At 41.8% G+C, this 19524-nt stretch overlaps 1 protein-coding gene across 1 annotated transcript in view; it reads right to left on the minus strand.

The window, feature by feature from the left end:
* RECA3 (RECA homolog 3) overlaps positions 1–19524 on the minus strand; it is a 68437-nt gene that overhangs the window by 23823 nt on the left and 25090 nt on the right. The window contains exon 5 of the mRNA XM_088973325.1: positions 3623–3795. Within this exon, the coding sequence (XP_088829451.1) occupies positions 3623–3795 (173 nt within the window). The remainder of the gene's footprint in view (positions 1–3622; positions 3796–19524) is intronic.

Here is a 19524-nt window from a genome sequence, read left to right on the forward strand (position 1 = left end):
GTTGTTGTTGTTCACTTGGCCTACTGCTGGACTCGGGAGCGTCTTTCTTTTTCTCCCCTCGTTGGTCTGTCTGGCCTTTATTACTTCTTTGTACAAAGTTCCTCAGGTACCCGAGACGGATGAGTTCCTCAATCTCGTCACGGAGGTTCTTACAGTTTTCGGTGCTATGACCGTGGTCCTTGTGAAAATGACAATATACATTTTTATTTCTATGGGTCGGGTCACTTCTCAACCTGGGCGGCCACTTTACAAAGGAAGCGTCCTTTATGGCCATGAGAATTTCCCCACACTTCACGTTGAGGGGTGTGAAGCTCGTTCTTTCAACCAGGGGAGCTCGGGGGTGGAAATCTGACATGTTCCCCTGGAAAGGGCCGGACAGGGGACCTGCTTTTCTTTCTTTTGCCGACACCATTGTTCGAGCTGTGGTCTTCCCTTTTCCTTTTCTCCGCTGGGGCTTCGGTCGTTGGTTCATTTCTTCTTCAGTGTCGATAAACTGATCCGCAAGCTTCATAAACTCTGTAATGTCCTTGGGTTTGTTCGCAACCACGTGCCATTTAAACTCTCTGTGAGTAATCCCCTTTTTGGTTGAAGCATTTGATGTAGCTTTTGATTGACTCTCCTTCCCTTTGGACTATACTGAGGATGCTTTCTTGTGACCTCGGGCACTTCTTATTGGTGATGAAGTGCAAGGTGAATAATTGTACGAGCTGCGCCCAGCTTTTAACCGTCCCAGGCGTAATGTTTCTATACCAAGTGCGGGCTACTCCTTTGAAAGTCGTGGAGAAGGCGACGCACATAAAGGCCTCGTCAGCCCCGGCGAGATGCATCTGGGACTCGAACGAACCTACGTGGTCATTGGGGTCAAAAGACCCATCATACTTGTCCAGGGGAGGAACCCTGAAGTTTGTTGGCATCGGGGAAGCTAGGAGCTCGGGGGATAGCAGAGAGGGTAGAGAAAGGAGGGGATAGGTTTTGGTGACATTCGAGCTTACCCGTGCCCTATCTTTAGACTGCTCAGGTCGGGTGGATGCTTCGGTAGGCCTTTGGCACTACTCGAATGGTTCCGCAGCGGTGCTGCTAACCTCCGTACTGTCTGATGGTGCTTTGGTTGGGTGTGACTTGGACTGCCGGCTGTTGCGGGCTGAGAGGCCCTGCCTGGAGTCCTCAGCTAGGACTCCAAACCGATTTTTTACAAGAAGGCCTTCAGGTCGTGAAGGCCGAGGTGGGCTGACTCTGGTGGGTCAAGTATCTTTCGACCCGGTCACTTGGATTGAGGTGGGGTGGACTTGTTTCTCTTTTCTGTTGTGAAACGAGGCCTGGGAGGTTTCCTCTTGGTCAGGGCGGCTGCCTTGGCAGTGAGGCTTGCTCGGGGTGATTGGGCACTGAGATAGGGTAGGTTGCTGGTTTTGTCGCAGTGGTGGAAACTGCTACTGGTACATGTGGTGCAGAACTTGTTGTTGGTATTGTTGGAACTGTTGGACCTACTGCATTTGGGCTTGCATAGCCCGTACGCAGTATACTAGGTCGTTTAGTTGGTTTTGTCCTGCTCCCGGGGGAGCTACGGACGGTTCCACGAAAGTTGGGGCTACTACAGGAGGGAATGGGGTGCTCCCAGGCCCAAATGGTTGGGGCACCACAGGTGCTAGGATCCCATCAGCGGGAAGCAGTATGGTGAACTGGCCTACACAGACAGTTGGGGGCTGAAGTTGCCCCTTGGAGGCGTTCGTTTCCCTGAGTTGTCTGGCATTGTTGGAAGAGGCCATAGGTCTAGTTTCTGAGTTTTCTAGGTGTTCAGAAAGGGGGAAAAAAAGGCTTTTTTAAGAGGTTCCCACAGACGGCACCAATTGATGTGGCGTAATCTGGCTACTCCCTACTGGAGGTGACCCGGCTTCCAAGGACGACGAGAACGGGTTCCTGAAAGAGAGGAGCTCAGACATCCCAGGGTGACTCACCCGGGGTGGATACTCCGATGGCTAAGTTAGAACACAGTGATAGTGTAGAGCTTGGAGATGATAACAATGAGAGCTCAGAGAGTAGAGATTTCGCACAATCAATAATAGTAATAGAACATACCTCTGCCCCAGGTGACTGCAGGGTCTTTTATACACTGGCTCAGGTGGGTAGGTGGAACGGTCACTGAACCCCTGTTACGATGGGACCTGTCACGTGTTGGGTGGTTGAAGTGCCGCCAAACAGTAATACTGTCACTTCCCACCAGAACGGGGAGTTGGTGAACTAATGTTACCGTTATAAGTACGGCCCAACAGGGTTCAAGAAAAAGGGGGGCGCATTCCTCGAGGTGGCCACGCGGAGCTTTATACAGTAGATGGGCTTCTGCGAGATACCCGGCTGCTTGGTAGCGAGCTAGTGAGTAGCGAGCTTCTCGAGCTCGCGCCTTGGTCTGCCTTTGTGAATGCTGAAGTGTTCTTGGGCTGAGGTGATCCCAGTTCGGAGTACTAGCATACCCGAGCTCGCTTTATACCGAGCTGGCTTATGCCAGGTTGTCACTTGTGTTGAGTCACGTACACACGTCGTTCATCTATGAGGTCGGGTCAAATCACCCTTCATCAGTTGCCAATTGGTACCTAAGTTGTTTCATGACAAAGATCCTTGGTGACCATCTAAAGTCAGAAATCCTTGCGAGGTTCTGGTTGTATAATCAGTCACTATCTATAAAATGCTGGTTATTAATTCCTCCTTTGTGAGCTTTATGACATAGCCAGAAGAAGTCGCGTTGTATTAGCAACCTATTATCTCAAATTAAAATGCATAAACATAACATGCAAAACATGTTTAAAATGAAAATTTAAAATAAAATCAAGCATAACATATAAACATATTCAAGCATGCAGGACTCGATCTATATATTTTTTCCCCAATTGTATTACTTCAACTAGCTGATGTGATGTTTAACATTATGCATTCCTGATTTTACGAGCTGCCTTTGTACCAAGCTGTGGGAAAGCTTTTGAAAGTGCTGTGCCTAGGGCCTAGGCGAGGTGCATACCCTACAATGTGCCAAGCTGCACCTAAAGTGCACCTTTTAAATCACTGCTTGAACCTATTCTGAGTTACTGTGTTTTTGTTGGACTTGTTAGTAAATTCCTTTTTTTCTTCATTGATCAAAGCTTTCCTGACTTACTACTAAGTTAAAAATGACTGAAAAAACAAGAACTGAAGTAATGGCAATCCAGAAAAGTCAACAATATAAAAAGAAATCTGACATATCTTTTCTCATTACTGAATAACACAACAAATAACAAGTCAGATGAATAACCTTAAAATTCAAAACTTTTGTCATGGTTCAGTTGTCTTTCTCCATTTCCGTACACATAATACTTTTTTTCTAAACCAAACATGAGGAAATAAGGCTGAGTCATCTTTCTTTTCGATTTTAAATGAAATAGAAAAAGATCTTAAGATCATGAGGATCAACTTTTAAGCCAAAGGTCGAGATCTCCATGCTGACAAAGCAATGGATACCAAACACACAGTTGTAACTTGTAAGCATACTGATGCAGTTTTTGGCACATTCCCCACTTAAGCCAGCCACTAACCCTCATAAATCAATACTAATCATATGATTCTTTTCCCAAAATTAAGAGAGGAAAGTAGTACTTACACTATCCACCACAATAACATCCAGAGATCCACTTTTGACCAATGTATTAACTACACTTAACGACTTCTCAGCAGAGATTGGACGTGTAATAAGAAGACTATCCATGTTTACACCTATAGATTCTGCCAATGATGGGTCCATTGCATTTTCCACATCAAGATAAGCACAATATCCTGCCAAAATTACGATAGGAGTTATTGAATATAAATTAGTGACACAATTTAAAAACAGCATTTGCAAAATATAGTGATACCAAGGGAAAGCAAACAAACTGAATGTTGCAAAACCATCAAAGTGAACAAGTTTAGACACTTCAGCACATGAACGCATAAGACACAACCAAGTGTAATGAGAGAAGTCATCAATGAACAAAATAAAATATTTATAGTTTCCCATGCAAGGTAAATGGTAATGCCCCCACACATCAAATTGAACAATGTTAAATGGAAAATGGATCTTTTATTACTTGTTGGATAAGAGGTTCTACGATGTTTTGAAAACTCACAGGACTCACAGTGTAGACTCGATAGACCGCCTCCTTCAAATTGTGTAGGAAATAAAAGCTTTTAGAGAAAAAAAAGGCAGATGACACAAACAATGATAACAACATGACACGACTGACTCTGAAACTGTAGATCTAAAAGCTGATTTATGAGGTAGTACTCGGCTCTATTTAGGCATGCCTAACAGATATATCCCATTTGCCTCATGGCCACTTCCAATCACCTTCTGAGATTTCATGTCCTAAAAAACACAATAAGATGGAAAGAATGTTACACTGCAGTTCAGATATTTAGTCAAATTACTAACTGAAAGTAAGTTGGTATTAAGTTTAGGTACATGAAGCAAATAAGTCAAAGTAAGGGAGTCTGAAGTTCTAACCTCCCCCTTTCCCGAGATGGGGGCAAGAGAACCATCAGTAAGAGACATTTTGTCACAACTAGATAAGAGTTGGTAAGTAGTGAATAAAGTGAAAGCACTAGTCATATGGTCAGAAGCTATTATCCAGGATATCCTACGATTACCTGAGATAGAAGCATGATTCGCAATAGCATGAATACCTGAGTGAGCATAGGCAGAGGTAGAGCTGTTACTGGGTAGAGTGGAAGCTAAAGTAGACTCCAGAAAGTTGTTCCCCTACAAACTTCTCATCACATTGCCCCTTCTCACCATCAGAAGAGGTGGCTACATTAGCCTTGCCTCCTTTCTCATTCCCATTCTTTCTATCATTGTTATTATTATTGTTGAATCTGGGGGGTAGGAGCTCTAGATGTAACATTCAATAGATATCTTTTGTGTGCTTTGGCTTCTTGCAGTATTCACACAGAACCTCCTTTCTCTCGATACCACCCTTGTGCTTCGTCCCAGCATTAGCAAGGTGTTCCACTGGGGTCTCCACAATCTGAACCTGTGTTCTACTCTCCTCACTACTAACCATAGAATAAGCCTGAGAAAGGGTCACCTCATCCTTAGATAACACATTCTGTCTGACTATATCATACTCAGGATTGAGCCCGATTAGGAACTCAAAAACCTGAACCCTCTCCACCAATTTCCTATGAGTTTCAGCATCTTTTGTGCATCCCCATTGAACTGTCTCCATCAAATCAATATCCTACCACATAGACTTCAATATTAAGAAATACGTAGCTAATGGTTTCTCCCCCTATCTCAAACTATTCTTATCATTCTTCAATTTGTAGGCCCTATCAACATTTAACTTCTGTGAGTATGTCTCCTTAACAATTTTTTTTTGATCAATAACAATTTCATTAATTCACCAAAAAGGTTACATAAGGAAGACAAACACACTTATCTTCCTAAAACAACAAAGGTCCTCAAGAAAACAAAAGAATAGGAAGAGACAATAAAGTTACAACTTCACCCAAAACATTAAATCCCATTCTGCCCCTTGTTTAGCTAAACCATTAGCTAGAGAATTGGCTGACCTTTTAACCCAACACATCTTAACTTCCATCTCCCGCACCAGCCACTTAAATTTCCTCCTCTGATTGTTGTACTTCCACAAACCATTGCTGTTTGCATTCAGCCACCCTATCACCACCTCCGAATCCCCTTCAATTAGGAGTTTTCTGATGTTCATCTCCTTAGCTTTCTGGACTCCTTCCATAACTACAAAGATCTCAACTCTAAGGGAGTCACCCACTCCAATTGGGCCTGAGAACATGGCAAAAATGACCCCATTCCCATAACTAAAGACACTACCAATCCCTGATTGTCCAGGGTTCCCCCTACTACCCCCATCAAAGTTTAATTTCATGAATCCAGTAGGTGGAGGGGTCCAATACACACTCATTACTAACTTGGTCTGTGTGCATTCTGCTATTTCACCCCACTTCCTCAACATGTCATCCACCGTGTAATCTGTGAATAGTTCCAAAGATTTCAGCTATTGAATAGCCCTAATATGAATGATAGCCTTTCGGTCTTCCACCCCTCTCTCAGCTTCTAAAAATATCCTGAAGTTTCTATCTTCCCATAATGTCCAACATATTGCAGCCCTCAGTCCCCTCCGCATAGTCCTTCCCCTTTTCCGATGCCACCTGAAGAAAGATGGGGAAAAAAGGCCCTGCAGATCTGATGGAGGGTTCCACCTAAACCTAAAGAGGGAAAAAGCCCATTCCCAAATTGACCTCACAAAATGGCAAGACACCAGTAGGTGAAAACCAGTCTACCCATCCGCTTTACATAGAACACACCAATGGGGTGACAAGAAAGTATTGGGTCTCTTCTTTTGGAGTAGATCACCAATGTTGAATCTTTCCAGATAGGCTTCCCAACAAAAACTACCAACCCTAGGAGGGATTGCTCTGCACCAAACCTCATCAACAAGGAAAGGGGGGTTCCGAGACTGGCTTAAGACTTTGAAAAATGAAGCACAAGAAGAAAAGCCAGTGGGGGTAGGGGTCCAAATTCTAGAATCCGCCCTTGTGGGGTCTAAGACAACATTATCAAGGAGTTCAAGAAGGCTGAAAATATTGTCGAAGTCTGAATCCCTCAAAGCCCTTCTTAGACCCAAATTCCACCCAAGCCCAGAAGTGGAAGAGGATGGGGTAAAGAAGGATGAAATTGGCTCATTTTTAAGATCAGATAGAGCATACAAAGAAGGAAACCGATCCTTTAGAGGGGCATTCCCCACCCAAGTTTGTTCCCAAATATTTATGGAGTTACCGGAATTCAGATCATACCTGATATTAGGGGAGAAAACTGGAAGCAGATCATGAATGACTTTCCAAGGAGAAAAGCTTGTGGTCCTAGCTTTGATTCCAGCATCCCAACCATTGTGCTCCAACCCATGTATAATTGCCACTATTCTAGCCCATAGCTTCTCCTTCTCCAAGGGGAACCTCCACAACCACTTCCCTAAAAGAGCCATATTCCTTCTAATATTCCTAATCCCCAAACCACCACAAGTTTACTCCTGGCCACTACCTCCCAACTAACTCTATGATCCCTTTTCTCCTATCCCACAGAAAATCTCTCATCAACTTCTCCAATTTGTTAGACACCTTCACTGGGATTTTGAACACAGATAGGAAATAGATGGGTAAATTAGCAAGCGTGGCCTTAATCAATGTAATTCTTCCGCCAAGAGAGAGGTAATTCTTTTTCCAAGAGACCAATCTCTTTTCAAACCTTTCCACCACCGGGTTCCAAAAGCTCTCCCTCATAGGGTTATCGCCTAATGGCAACCCTAAATAATTCAATGGCCACCCTGAAACTTAACACCCCAACACTTCTGCACTCTCCCTAATCTCTCCCTCCTCCATATTCACCCCAACTACACAACTTTTCCCAATGTTCACCTTCAAGTTTGGCATTTGCTCAAACAGTTGTATCACCAACTTCAAGTTCTTGATAGAGCTCACATTACCACCTTCATAGAACAGAATCGTGTCATCAACAAAACGTAAATGAATGAGGGGGTTTCTGCCCTCCCAACTCTCCAACCTCTAATGAGACCCCTCGAGTCTGCTCTGTGAATCAATTTTCCCAGAACCTCTGCAATTAGTATAAACAAGAAAGAAGAGAGAGAGTCTCCATGTCTTATACCCCTACTAGCTGAAAAGAAATTTACCACTGTCCAATTCACTAACACTGAATAATGACAATTCCAGACACAGCCCATGATCCAATTACACCATCTAGCCCCAAACACAAATTTCATCAAAACTTTCCTAAAAAATTCCCAGTTCACCAAGTCATAAGCCTTTTCCAAGTCCAACTTATAGACCACTCCCTTCTTTTTATCCTTCTTAAAGTTCTCCACACTCTCATTAGCAATTAAGATTTGATCAGTGATTTGTCTTCCACTCACAAAAGCTCACTGATTTTGTGCGATGATGTCTGGCAAAACCTCCTTCAGCCTCAAAGACAACACCTTAGCAATGATCTTATACAGGCTATTTACCAAGCTAATTGGCCTAAAATCCTTCAAATGGGAAGCATCTTTCTGTTTTGAAATCAAAGCTATAAATATAGAGTTCACACCCAGATTGATAATTCCTCTCTTGAAAAATTCCTCAAACACCAACAAAATATCATCTTTCAAAATATCCCAATAGTCCTGATAAAAAGCCATTGTAAACCCATCCGGCCCTAGAACTTTTGTTCTATCCATAGAAAACACAGCCTCCTTGATCTCTTCCAAATCAAATATGTTTTCCAACCTTCTCTTGTTCTCCACCCCTACCTCTAGCTAATCCAATCCTTCTACCCACACCCTTCCACTTACTGGCCTTCTTAGAATGGATTTAAAGTGCACCACACAAGCCCCTGTTGTCTCCTCTTGTTGTGTTAACTCCACCTACTACCAATTTGGAGATAAAACTCCTCCTCCTTCCATCTGCCAAAGAGTGAAAATACCTAGTGTTTCTGTCTCCCTCCTGTAACCATTTACACGAAATTTTTGCCTCCAGCTTATTTCCTCCTTATGCAAGCAATCCTCTGACTGTCTTCTCAAGCCACTCCTGAGTTCCTTATCTTCCTCTCCAAATTCTCCCCTTTCTTCTTTAGAGTCAAGGCTTTCAAATTGATCCATCAAATTCCTCTTTCTTTCTTCTATCCTCCCAAACTCCAAAAGATTCCACTCCTTGATCTTTGCTTTCACAAACCGTAGTTTCTTATGGAATCTCATCCCCTCCCATTCCACCATTGGGTTACAATCATACCACCACTCCCTCACTTTATTGGTAAACCCGGGATGGAGTGACCACATATTTTCAAATCTAATGGGGGTGGGTCCTCCACTCCTTCTTTCCTCCTTACAAATCACTATGGGCTAATGATCTGAGGCTGCCCTTGGGAGAGCTCTAGAAGCCAAATTTCCCCAGCATTCTTCCCAATCCAAAGAGAACAGGAATCTATCCAATTAGAGCAAATGGGTCTAGATTGGAGATTTGACCATGTAAATGTTTTGTGGGCTAGAGGAATCTCTTTAAGCTCAAAAGCATCCACAAACCTATTAAACTTCCTCATGCTTTTTGTCACCCTCTGATTAATCTTATTGGTTTCCTCCGAGTATCTGATCACATTGAAGTCCCCACCCACACACCATGGCCCATCCCACAACCCTCTAACATCTACCAATTCCTCCCACAACTTCTTTCTCTCTCTCTATAGTCATTTGGTCCGTATACATTTGTAAGCACCCATACATAACCATCCTCTTGATGCTTAAACTTCATGAAAACCGAATACTTTCCAATCAGCTCCTCCAGGCCTTCAACCACATCCCTCTTCCACATTGTTACAATCCCCCCGGAAACACCCCACGAAGGAGCAGCCACCCAGCTAATCCTCTGGCTTTCCATACACTCCTTGCCCATCTGTTATTAAACTCCATTCTCTTGGACTCCTATAACAGAACAATATCTAGGTCATACCTCCTTATCACCTCTTTTATTGTCGCTCTTTTCCTTGCACTCCCTATTCCCTTACGTTCCAACTAAGTATCTTTATTTCCACTTCTTTCTTAACTCCCTCTCCGCCTACCCACTACTCTCCCCCTTTTTTTCTATCTCTTGTTACCCCAAACTTCTTGTCCCCTTCTACATCTCTTTTCTGTCTCTCTACTTCACTCAATTTCCTTTTCTTTGTTTTTATCTCCTTCTTCCTCTTTTGTAAACCTTCTTTCAACACATTCAGATCTTCCAACCTACATCCCAACTTCCCCACAAATTCTGCTATCATGTCCTCATTCACCGACTCCTCCACCCCTATCCTTCCGACATTTTCCCCTCCATCTCTGCCCCCCTGCCCTTCCCTCCTCTCCTCTGGTCCCACCCCTCTTCTCACCTCTCCCTCCATCCACCATTTCCTGTTACCTCCCTCCTGCCATGTTCTCTCCCCATATTCCTCTCCCACTCTACCCTCCTTCCTTCTTCTCCGCTGACCCCTCCCCTCTTCCTTCCACCCCATCCCTCCTCCAAGTCAAAATTCCTTCCACTTCATTAAATAATCTTTCAATGATTTCCCACACTTTTTCATTCCTATACCTCCCCTCCTACACCTCCCCACGGTCCTTCATTCCTCTCTCCACTACCTCGAATAACCCATCATCTAGCTTGGCTACATATTCATGGGATACAGGACATGAAGCCGAGACAGAATTTGGAACCAAAACATAGGAAACACATTAGTAGAACAAACCGAATTCACTTGGTTACCTGGGATTGATGAAATGGTTAGAAAAGGACTATTCCCGGCCTCCCTCTCTTGTTCCAGAGAGGTCTCCTTAACAATATCCCATACCTCCTTAGTAGTCTCTAACCATTAGTGTTGACTGATATGAAGTTGCATAGACTTCACCAACCATCCTATAATAGTGCCTTATTCCCAGTGATACACCCCCATTTTCCTCTACCAAAAACATTAATTTTTATTGATTGAGACCATACCAAATAGGTTGCAAAGACTTCATAGTAGTAGTCACTACCCCACAAAAATTCTCTACAGACCCCTGACCACATCCAAAGTCTGTAGGGTATTTTGTCTCACCTCCAATATGCTTCGTTGGTCAAACGGAGGCAAACGAATTTCAAAATAAGATGCTTTTAATCAAAAAACACTAACATGAGATTTTCTATAGCAAAAAACTAGGGTTTCACAAGACCTGACAAAATGGGAGAAAATGAGCCAAAGAAAGAACTTGTGGCCACTCCTACCAGGAACTCTAGAAACTTCTCCAGTCGGAGTCGATCTCCAAATGGGTCATTAAACTCCCTTTTAAGCCCCAAGCATCAGCTTCAAACTGTCTCTAAACCCCTTAGTCCAATTTATCTAGTTAGCTAGGGTTTCTGGGAAAAATCTCCATGAACCTACCTTGGGCCTCAACCTAAATGATAAATCTTCTCTAGAAATCGCCCCTGACTGGGTAGCATCAATCTTCAATCAATCAGCAGCTTACTTCTCCATACGCACAATGTATGGACCTACGAAAAGAAAAGCAAGAAGTGGGAACCTGCTTTCATACCAAGAAGAAAACCAGTCTAAGAATTTCCTACTTGTATAACAAGAAAAATAAGAAGGAAAAAGAGAGAAAGAGTTGTTCAAGAGAAAGAAGCTGGAGGAAAAGAGGAAGAGAAGAGAAGAGAAAAAGTGTCCCTCTCTCACTCCTTTAGTCTCTATATAAATGTGTTGGATTAATTTAAAGAAAAAATTACATGGGTGCCCCTAGCTAGGTAGGTGACTCAATAAACATAAGAACTAATGTGTTAAGGACCCATAAAGACAGCCCATTACAGAAGAAATAAAGCAACAAACAGCTGAACTAAAGCAAGGCCCATTTGGCCCAATCTCTCTATAGATCCGGACTGCCACACAGGACCGAACTAAACTGAAATTGGCGGTTTGGTCTGGTCTGGTCTAGGAAATTTAAAATTTCAGTTTATGGTTTTGGTCCGGTTTTCTGAATTTCAGAAATCAGACCAGACCATAAACCAAATTATTAATAATATATATTGGTATATAAAATATATATGCTTAAACATATGTGATTATATATATATATATATATATATATATATATATATATATATGTATATAATTTGATATTTGAATTTGAATTATATTTGTTATTTATGCAGGTATGTGTGTTATTTGGGCTTTCCAACTGGATTAAGCCCAATAGAATGGCCAAAACAGTATTAGAAATCGGACCACTCTGTTTTATGGTCTCGTCTTTCTATACTAAAATGGTTTGGTCTGGTCTGATAATTTCTAAGGCCATACTATACTGGTTTGGTCTGAGATTTTCTCCAAACAAAACCAGACCAGACCATGAATACCTCTACATGCAATATCCAATGTCTTACTGGATAAGTATCACTTACAGCACCAAAATGTAAGGAATATTCAGGTACAGGGATGAAAAGAAAGGATCAGATTTGGATACGGTATATGCAAATCCAATCCAATAAGAACCTGCGGTATCCGAATTCAATTTAATATCCAATAGATATGTAAAACATAGATTCAAGTTCAATTTTTTTGCATATCTGGATACCCTTTTTTTTTTTTTATAGGAAACGGTAACTTTCATTAGATAATTAAAAAGATTATAGGCTTACCACCCACAAAAAGGATGGAAAAAGAAAATCAAAAACTTACAAACAGGCCCAAAACAAAGCCTCCCTAGTAACCCCTTGCTTAGCTAAAGTGTCAGCCATTCCATTTTCTGACCTTCTTACCCAATTAAAGTGCACCCCAATCTCCCTTGGAGTCTCCTTCCACTTCTAATTGCTGCATGTCCCATTGTTTCACCAATTTCAAACCTTGAAGTAAGGCCATTACTTCTGCCCTTAATGAATCTCCCACCCCAATTGGGCCCGAGTAAAGGGCCAAGACTTTTCCTTCCTCATTTCTGTACACCCCCAACTCCCAACGGACCTAGATTACCCAAGGAGCTTCCATCAAAGTTTAGCTTCACCTTGAACTGAGGCGCATAGTTGTCAAGGCGATGACTAGGTGACAATGCGCCCTTTGAGGCTCGCCTCACCCAATCGCCTAACAGTTTTCTACTTCCTACTATAAAATACTTTTTTATTCACAATTTTTTTAGATTATAATTATAAAATAGACATTATTAAACTAAAATAATCACTTTGTGTGTTTATATACTAATTTCTTTCTATTATTCTCTTGTTTATTAGGGTTTAATCAACACAAACATTGCTAAATGCTGTATTGAACCCTCAAAGACTTAAAAACCTGAACCAATAAGGAAGAACTAAAAATTTTATCTAATCAGCATATTTTCCTCTTCCATATATTCTTCTTCTTCTTCTTCTTCTTCTTCTTCTTCTTCTTCTTCTACCAATACTTTTTATTTTCTTCTTTTCCTATAACAAAAATAAGGGTTCAGCCCCTATATTTTTTTAATTTTGTTTTCCTTCTTCCTTTTCTTCTCATGAATATGTTGATTTTCTATACTTGAATATGAAATTTATACTTTTTTTATGAAAACCATGAATAATTATTAAAGAAATATGGTTATGGTACCTAGGGAACTACCCAAGCATCTATTTTTTAACATAAAAAAATTCATCGCCTAGGCGACTAGGCCACTAGGCGCCCCCAAGTTGCCTAGCCTCGCCTGGGCGCCTTGAAAATTATGCTAAGGCGGTGGTACCCAACAATCTTGCACCACAGGGGAGGAAGGCAAGGATATAGCTATAACACTCAAATTTCTAAGTCCACTGAGGAGAAATCCTTGAAGAGATGATGTACTTTCAGCCAGTGCATAACCTTGATGGTGACAACCTCCACAAGTGCTTCCTTGGATTTTTCTTGCCCTGAGAAGATCCTATTGTTTTTCTCTTCCCAAATTGACCATAGGATGGCAGCTCTTGTTATTCTCCACATTACCCTGCCCCTTTTCCTTGGTTGTCAGAAGAAGTTAAAGTCAAAAAGGTTCAGCACACCCGAGGATGGGTGCACCCGAACCCGGTTTGATTAATACACCAATAAATGCATATAAAATTCGCATAAATTTACAAAATTAAATATAAAACCTGTTTTTTATTTTTTTAAAGAACTGTCGAACCTGATAGCTAAACCCTATCAATCGACCTCTTAATAGTGATTAGGCTTCTAATTAAAATGTACAAGGACTAAACTGCCCCTACTTAAGTATGGGACAGAGAACCTCTAATAAGACTGCCACATAAGCTCATAACTTAACAAAAGGTGAGTTGATTAATCTACCCTTATTCGGCTCACTCTAACACTCCCCCCCAAGCTGGAGAATATATGTCATATAATCCCAGCTTGTTACATATACAGTTCACTCTCCCTGAGCTTAAGGCTTTTGTAAACAAATCTGCCCACTGATCACCTGAGCTTACATGTTCTGTGCTTATCTCTCCAGTAAGAACCTTCTCCCTCACAAAGTGGCAATCAATCTCTATGTGCTTTGTTCTCTCATGAAAAACAGGGTTGGATGAGATATGGAGCGCAGCTTGATTGTCACAGTACAACTTCATAGGTTTATCCATGTGGAACCCGATTTCTTGTAGGAGATTCCTCAACCACACTAATTCACATGTAGTGTGTGCCATGGCAAAGTACTCGGCTTCAGCACTGCTTCTAGCCACAACCGTCTGCTTTTTACTCTTCCACATCACAAGATTTCCTCCAAGAAATGTGCAATAACCTGTAGTAGATCTTCTATCAGACACAGAGCCCGCCCAATCTGCATCCGTGTACCCAACTACTTCAAGTTTTCCTCCTGGTTTATACAATAGCCCACGGCCCGGAGCTCCCTTCAAATATCTTACAATTCTAAAAACTGCATCCTAGTGAGATATACGAGGGTTCTGCATAAATTGGCTCACCACACTGACTGCAAAGGAGATGTCTGGTCTCATGATAGTCAAATAGTTCAGCTTCCCCACTAGTCGTCTATACCTTCCAGGATCATCAAATATTTTCCTTGTATCACCGCTCAACTTAACATTTGGTTCCATAGGAGTCTCAATCGGTTTTGCACCTAACAGTCCTATTTCGTCCAATAGATCGAGAACATATTTTCTTTGGCATAGGTTTACACCTTGTCTTGATCTAGCAACTTCTATACCCAAGAAATACTTCAATGTCCCAAGGTCTTTTGTTTGAAAATGATTTTGCAGAAAGACCTTGAGTTTGTCGATCCCCAATTTGTCACTGCCAATTATGACAATATCATCCACATAGACCACTAATAAAATCTTTCCAGCTTCTGAGTTATAGCTGAACACTAAGTGATCAACCTGGCATTGTTTCATTCCAAAATTCTTCACCACTTCACTAGACTTCCCAAACCAAGCACGAGGCGATTGTTTCAACCCATAAATTGCCTTTTTCAGTCTACACACCTTACCAGCCTCCCCTTGAGCAACAAACCCAGGTGGTTGCTCCATATATACCTCCTCTATAAGGTCACCATGAAGGAAGGCATTTTTTATGTCAAGTTGAAATAGGGGCCAATCATACATAACTACCAAGGAAATTAACACACGGACAGAGCTAATCTTAGCCACTGGAGAGAAGGTTTCCATATAGTCCACTCCATACGACTGTGAATACCCTTTAGCAACAAGTCTGGCTTTCAGACGCTCCACACTACCATCTGGCAAGTATTTAACAGTATACACCCATTTACAACCCACAACATGCTTACCAGGAGGAAGAGTAGTGAGCTCCCATGTGTGAGTATGCTGAAGAGCAGAGAGTTCCTCCTCCATTTCCTGCCTCCACCCAGGTGAACTAAGAGCCTCTTGGACATTGTTAGGAATGGAAATAGATGACAATAGTGAAACAAACTGGCGATGTGAGGCGGAAAGGCGAGATACTTAAACAAAATTGGAAATGGGACGGAGAGTAGAACTACGTTTACCTTTCCGTAAGGCAATGGGTAGGTCAAGTCCTGAAGGTTCAGCAACAGGAGCAACAACAGGATCCGCAGACAAGGTAGAAGCTGAAGGAGGGGCCGGTGTCGTTCGACGTGTATACACTTGCCGAATTGGTGGTCGTTCAGTAGGGATCTGCACTGGATGAGGTGACGGGTCAACTCCAACAGGAACACCCGGAACGGGATCAATGACCGGAAGAGGAAGAGGAAGTAAAGGTGGAGAGGAAGATGCTTCAGTTCCTGAGAAGAAGGGAACAGACTCAAAAAAGGTGACATCATGATAGACATAGCACTTCCGAGCAATGGGATTGTAACACTTGTACCATTTTTGAGTCCGAGAGTAGCCAAGAAAGACACTTAATGGAGCGTGCATCCAACTTGTCTATTCCAGGACTCAGATTGTGAACAAAGCACACACAGCCAAAGATACGAGGTGTTAATGAAAAGGGAGACAAGGTGGGGAACAAGATAGAGAAGGGAGACCGAACATGAAGAATAAAGGAGGGCATCCGATTAATGAGGAAACACGCAGTAAGTACAGCATCACTCTAAAACCATTTAGAAACACTCATATGATGAAGAATAGACCGGGTTGTTTCAAGGAGATGACGGTTCTTCCGTTCAGCCACCCCATTTTGTTGAGGAGTGGATGCGCAAGAAGTTTGATGAATGATGTCATGCTGTTCTAAATACTGTTGAAAGGAAGTTAGAAAATATTCACGACCATTATCTGAACGAAGAACTTTGATTGGAACACCAAATTGTGTACGTATTTCAGCATTGAATTTTTGAAAAATGGAAAATAATTCACTCCTTTCTTTCATTAAATAAATCCATGTCATTCTTGAACAATCATCAATAAAAGTGACAAAATACTTGTAACCATTATAAGACTCTATTTTGATCGGGCCCCAAACATCTGAATGAACCAAAGCAAAAGGACTCAACATACGACTTTCAACTCTAGGACTGAAGGAAACACGACGATGCTTCCAAACTGACATGACTCACACTGTAACACTGACAAATGACTCAAAGACGGAACTAGTATCTTGAGTGCCTCGAGAGAAGGATGTCCCAGTCGACAATGCCACTATAGAGGAGTGAGTGAAGTGGACTGAAGGAACCGCTCATACTCATCATGCGGTACACTCACCATCTCCCTTCTGGAAACAGATGTAGATGTGGAAGGAGTTAGGTCTGCCTGTTGATTATCACTGACATCAACCCCACTAGCAATAGCATGACTGGCCCATTTAGAGGGAGGGCGGCCATGAAGATCATAACAGAAATTTACGGAATGTCCTTCCCTGCCACAGTGGGTACACTTCCTTGTAGAGCTGCCTTTTTCTTTGCCACGGCCTCCCCCTGAGTCACGACCACCACCACGGCCAAATATGGAACCACCACGACCTCCTCGGGAGGCATGTCTTCCCCCTTTCGTACCACGTCCACCTCCTCTGGCTATCACAAAGGCTGATCTATCAGACTGTGTGGGATTCTCTATCTATCCCAAAGAAATCCTGCGAAGCCGAGCAAACACTTCCTCTAGTGTAGGAAGGGTAGAGCCCCCTAATATTTGGGCTCTAACTGGTTCATACTCTGATTTCAACCCCACTAAGAACCTTGTGACATCTAGTTGTTCCCTCTGTTGTTGCTGAACCTTAACATCTGGAGTGAGAGGATGATAGACATTGAGTTCATTTCTGAGGTTCTTCATACTGGCATAGTACTCTTCTAGGGTTTTATTTCCTTGTTGTAGACCAAAGTACTCCTGATAGAGCTGATATACCCTTGTAGTATTATCTTGCCCAGAATACAGCTTCTTGGCATGTTCCCATATGTCCTTAGCTGTATCTAAGAACATGAAGTTGGCACTTATTTTGGGTTCCATACTGTTCCATAGCCATGTCATGATTTGAGCATCCTCCTGTTCCCAATCATCAAACCCTGGAGAGTCAGCCGGTGGTTTATCATCTTTCACATGCTTCACTTTTCTCTTTGCCTTGAGAAAAACTTCCACCGACTTGGTCCATGGAACATAGTTCCCACCATTCAGTTTAATTAAGGTCATCTGATCACTACAGCCATCTCCCATTGCTGCCATGATACTCTTTTAATGCTGCCTCTAATCTGAATTCCCAATCACCAACTAAGTGCTGCTGTCAAGAGTTTGATGTTCCAGAACCTACAGCAGTCCCTAAACACAATGACAGATACACGCGCCTTTGTTCTTATCCACACCACTACTGATTTCACAAAAAAAAACACAGACTACACCGACATTAATTCAGCACTTACTAACCACATGCAAGCTCTCTTACAACTACTCAATAGAGTTTGTGCATCACAAGCACCACCACACAGCCATAGCTGTCACACACAATACAAACCTGCTTTAACGCTTTTAAGAGGGCACCACAAGACCAACAAAAACTCAACTAGTACCATTGCATTACACCTTGCACCATTCAGCCACCTACAGTAGCAGCCCTTACACCATTTGGTCACTGTAAACACAGCCTGTTCTTGGAATTTTTCCGAGAACCAGGGCAACAACCAACCTAGTTCTCTAGGTTCTGATCAGTCCTCTCAAGTTCTTGAAGATTTTCAACCCAGAAATACCAACAGCACACAGAAGAGAGATAACCAACCTTCGTTTGAGAGCTTCAGCCAACCATTCACTGCTGAAGTTGTTTTCTTAGGGAAGGAGGTTCTGTGCACCAGAAAAAAAGAGCTGTGATGTTTCAGGCCTGAGACGAACCACTTTTCTCCATTGACAGCCCAGAGAAGAAAAGGAGAGAACTGAAGCACGAACTAAAGTTGTCACGAACTGAAATAGGTCACGAACTGAAGTTGTCACGCTCTGATACCATGTTTTTTTTTTTTTAAAGAACTCTCGAACCTGATAGCTAAACCCTATCAGTTGACCTCTTAATAGTGATTAGGCTTCTAATTAAAATGTACAAGGACTAAACTGCCCCTACTTAAGTATGGGACAGAGAACCTCTAATAAGACTGCCACATAAGCTCATAACTTAACAAAAGGTGAGTTGACTAATCTACCCTTATTCGGCTAACTCTAACAAAACCAAAAGATATATATACCATAAAAAGAAAAAATAATTTTATTTAAATCCCAAATCCCATTTAGTTCTAAAGAAATACCCAAATCCGATCCAATTAATAAACAGGTCTTACGTTCAAATTTGATTTGATATATGGCTAAAAGAATATCTGTATTCAAGTTAAACAAATCAAATTCAAATTAGATTAAATCCTATATATTTGCAGCCCTATATCATAGGTGATCTTCCCTGATTAGAGAACTTTTCACACAGATTGATATAGATGCATTAAAATCAGTGCAGCACTATAACTGTTATAAGTGGGGAATATACAGCAATAAATCTCTCAATTGTTGAAACCAGCCACCAAATAGAAGGAGAACAATTTGATGATGTTGCATATATTGAAGACTTGACCAATTTTCAAGAGTACAGAGATAATATATGATTATTGAAACTTGGAAATTTACTAGTTTTGGTAGTGAGACATGTTATGCTTGGAAAGTAAAAAAACAATAAAAAAAGAAGAAGAAGAAGAAGAAGAAGAAGAAGAAAAAGAAGAAGAAGAAGAAGCTCTTGGTGATGAATAGCTATTAAACATCTTCTATTCATGCTATAACATGGACAGAAATTATGTGATTCAGTATTAGCTCAAGTGCTCCAATTTCATTAAAGATAGCATGGTTAAAGGGACTTGGTGACTGAAGAAATCCAGATCTATGTGAAATTGCATGGTCAAAGAACAGAGAAGATGTCACTATAAATTGTCCATACATGGTGCCATGGTGGTGCTTTCAAATAGGTTGGAGATAGCATAGTTACAAGTGTTGACAGATGTTGCTGTACACATGTTTAGTACCGCAAGGGTACTTTTGTAATTTCTTCATATTTTATGTTGTACGACCGGCCTAGTATAAATAATA

This window comes from Nelumbo lutea, chromosome 2 (genome assembly GCF_056320005.1).
Source record: "Nelumbo lutea isolate HS-2025 chromosome 2, American lotus-T2T, whole genome shotgun sequence".
NCBI classification, from domain to species: domain Eukaryota; kingdom Viridiplantae; phylum Streptophyta; class Magnoliopsida; order Proteales; family Nelumbonaceae; genus Nelumbo; species Nelumbo lutea.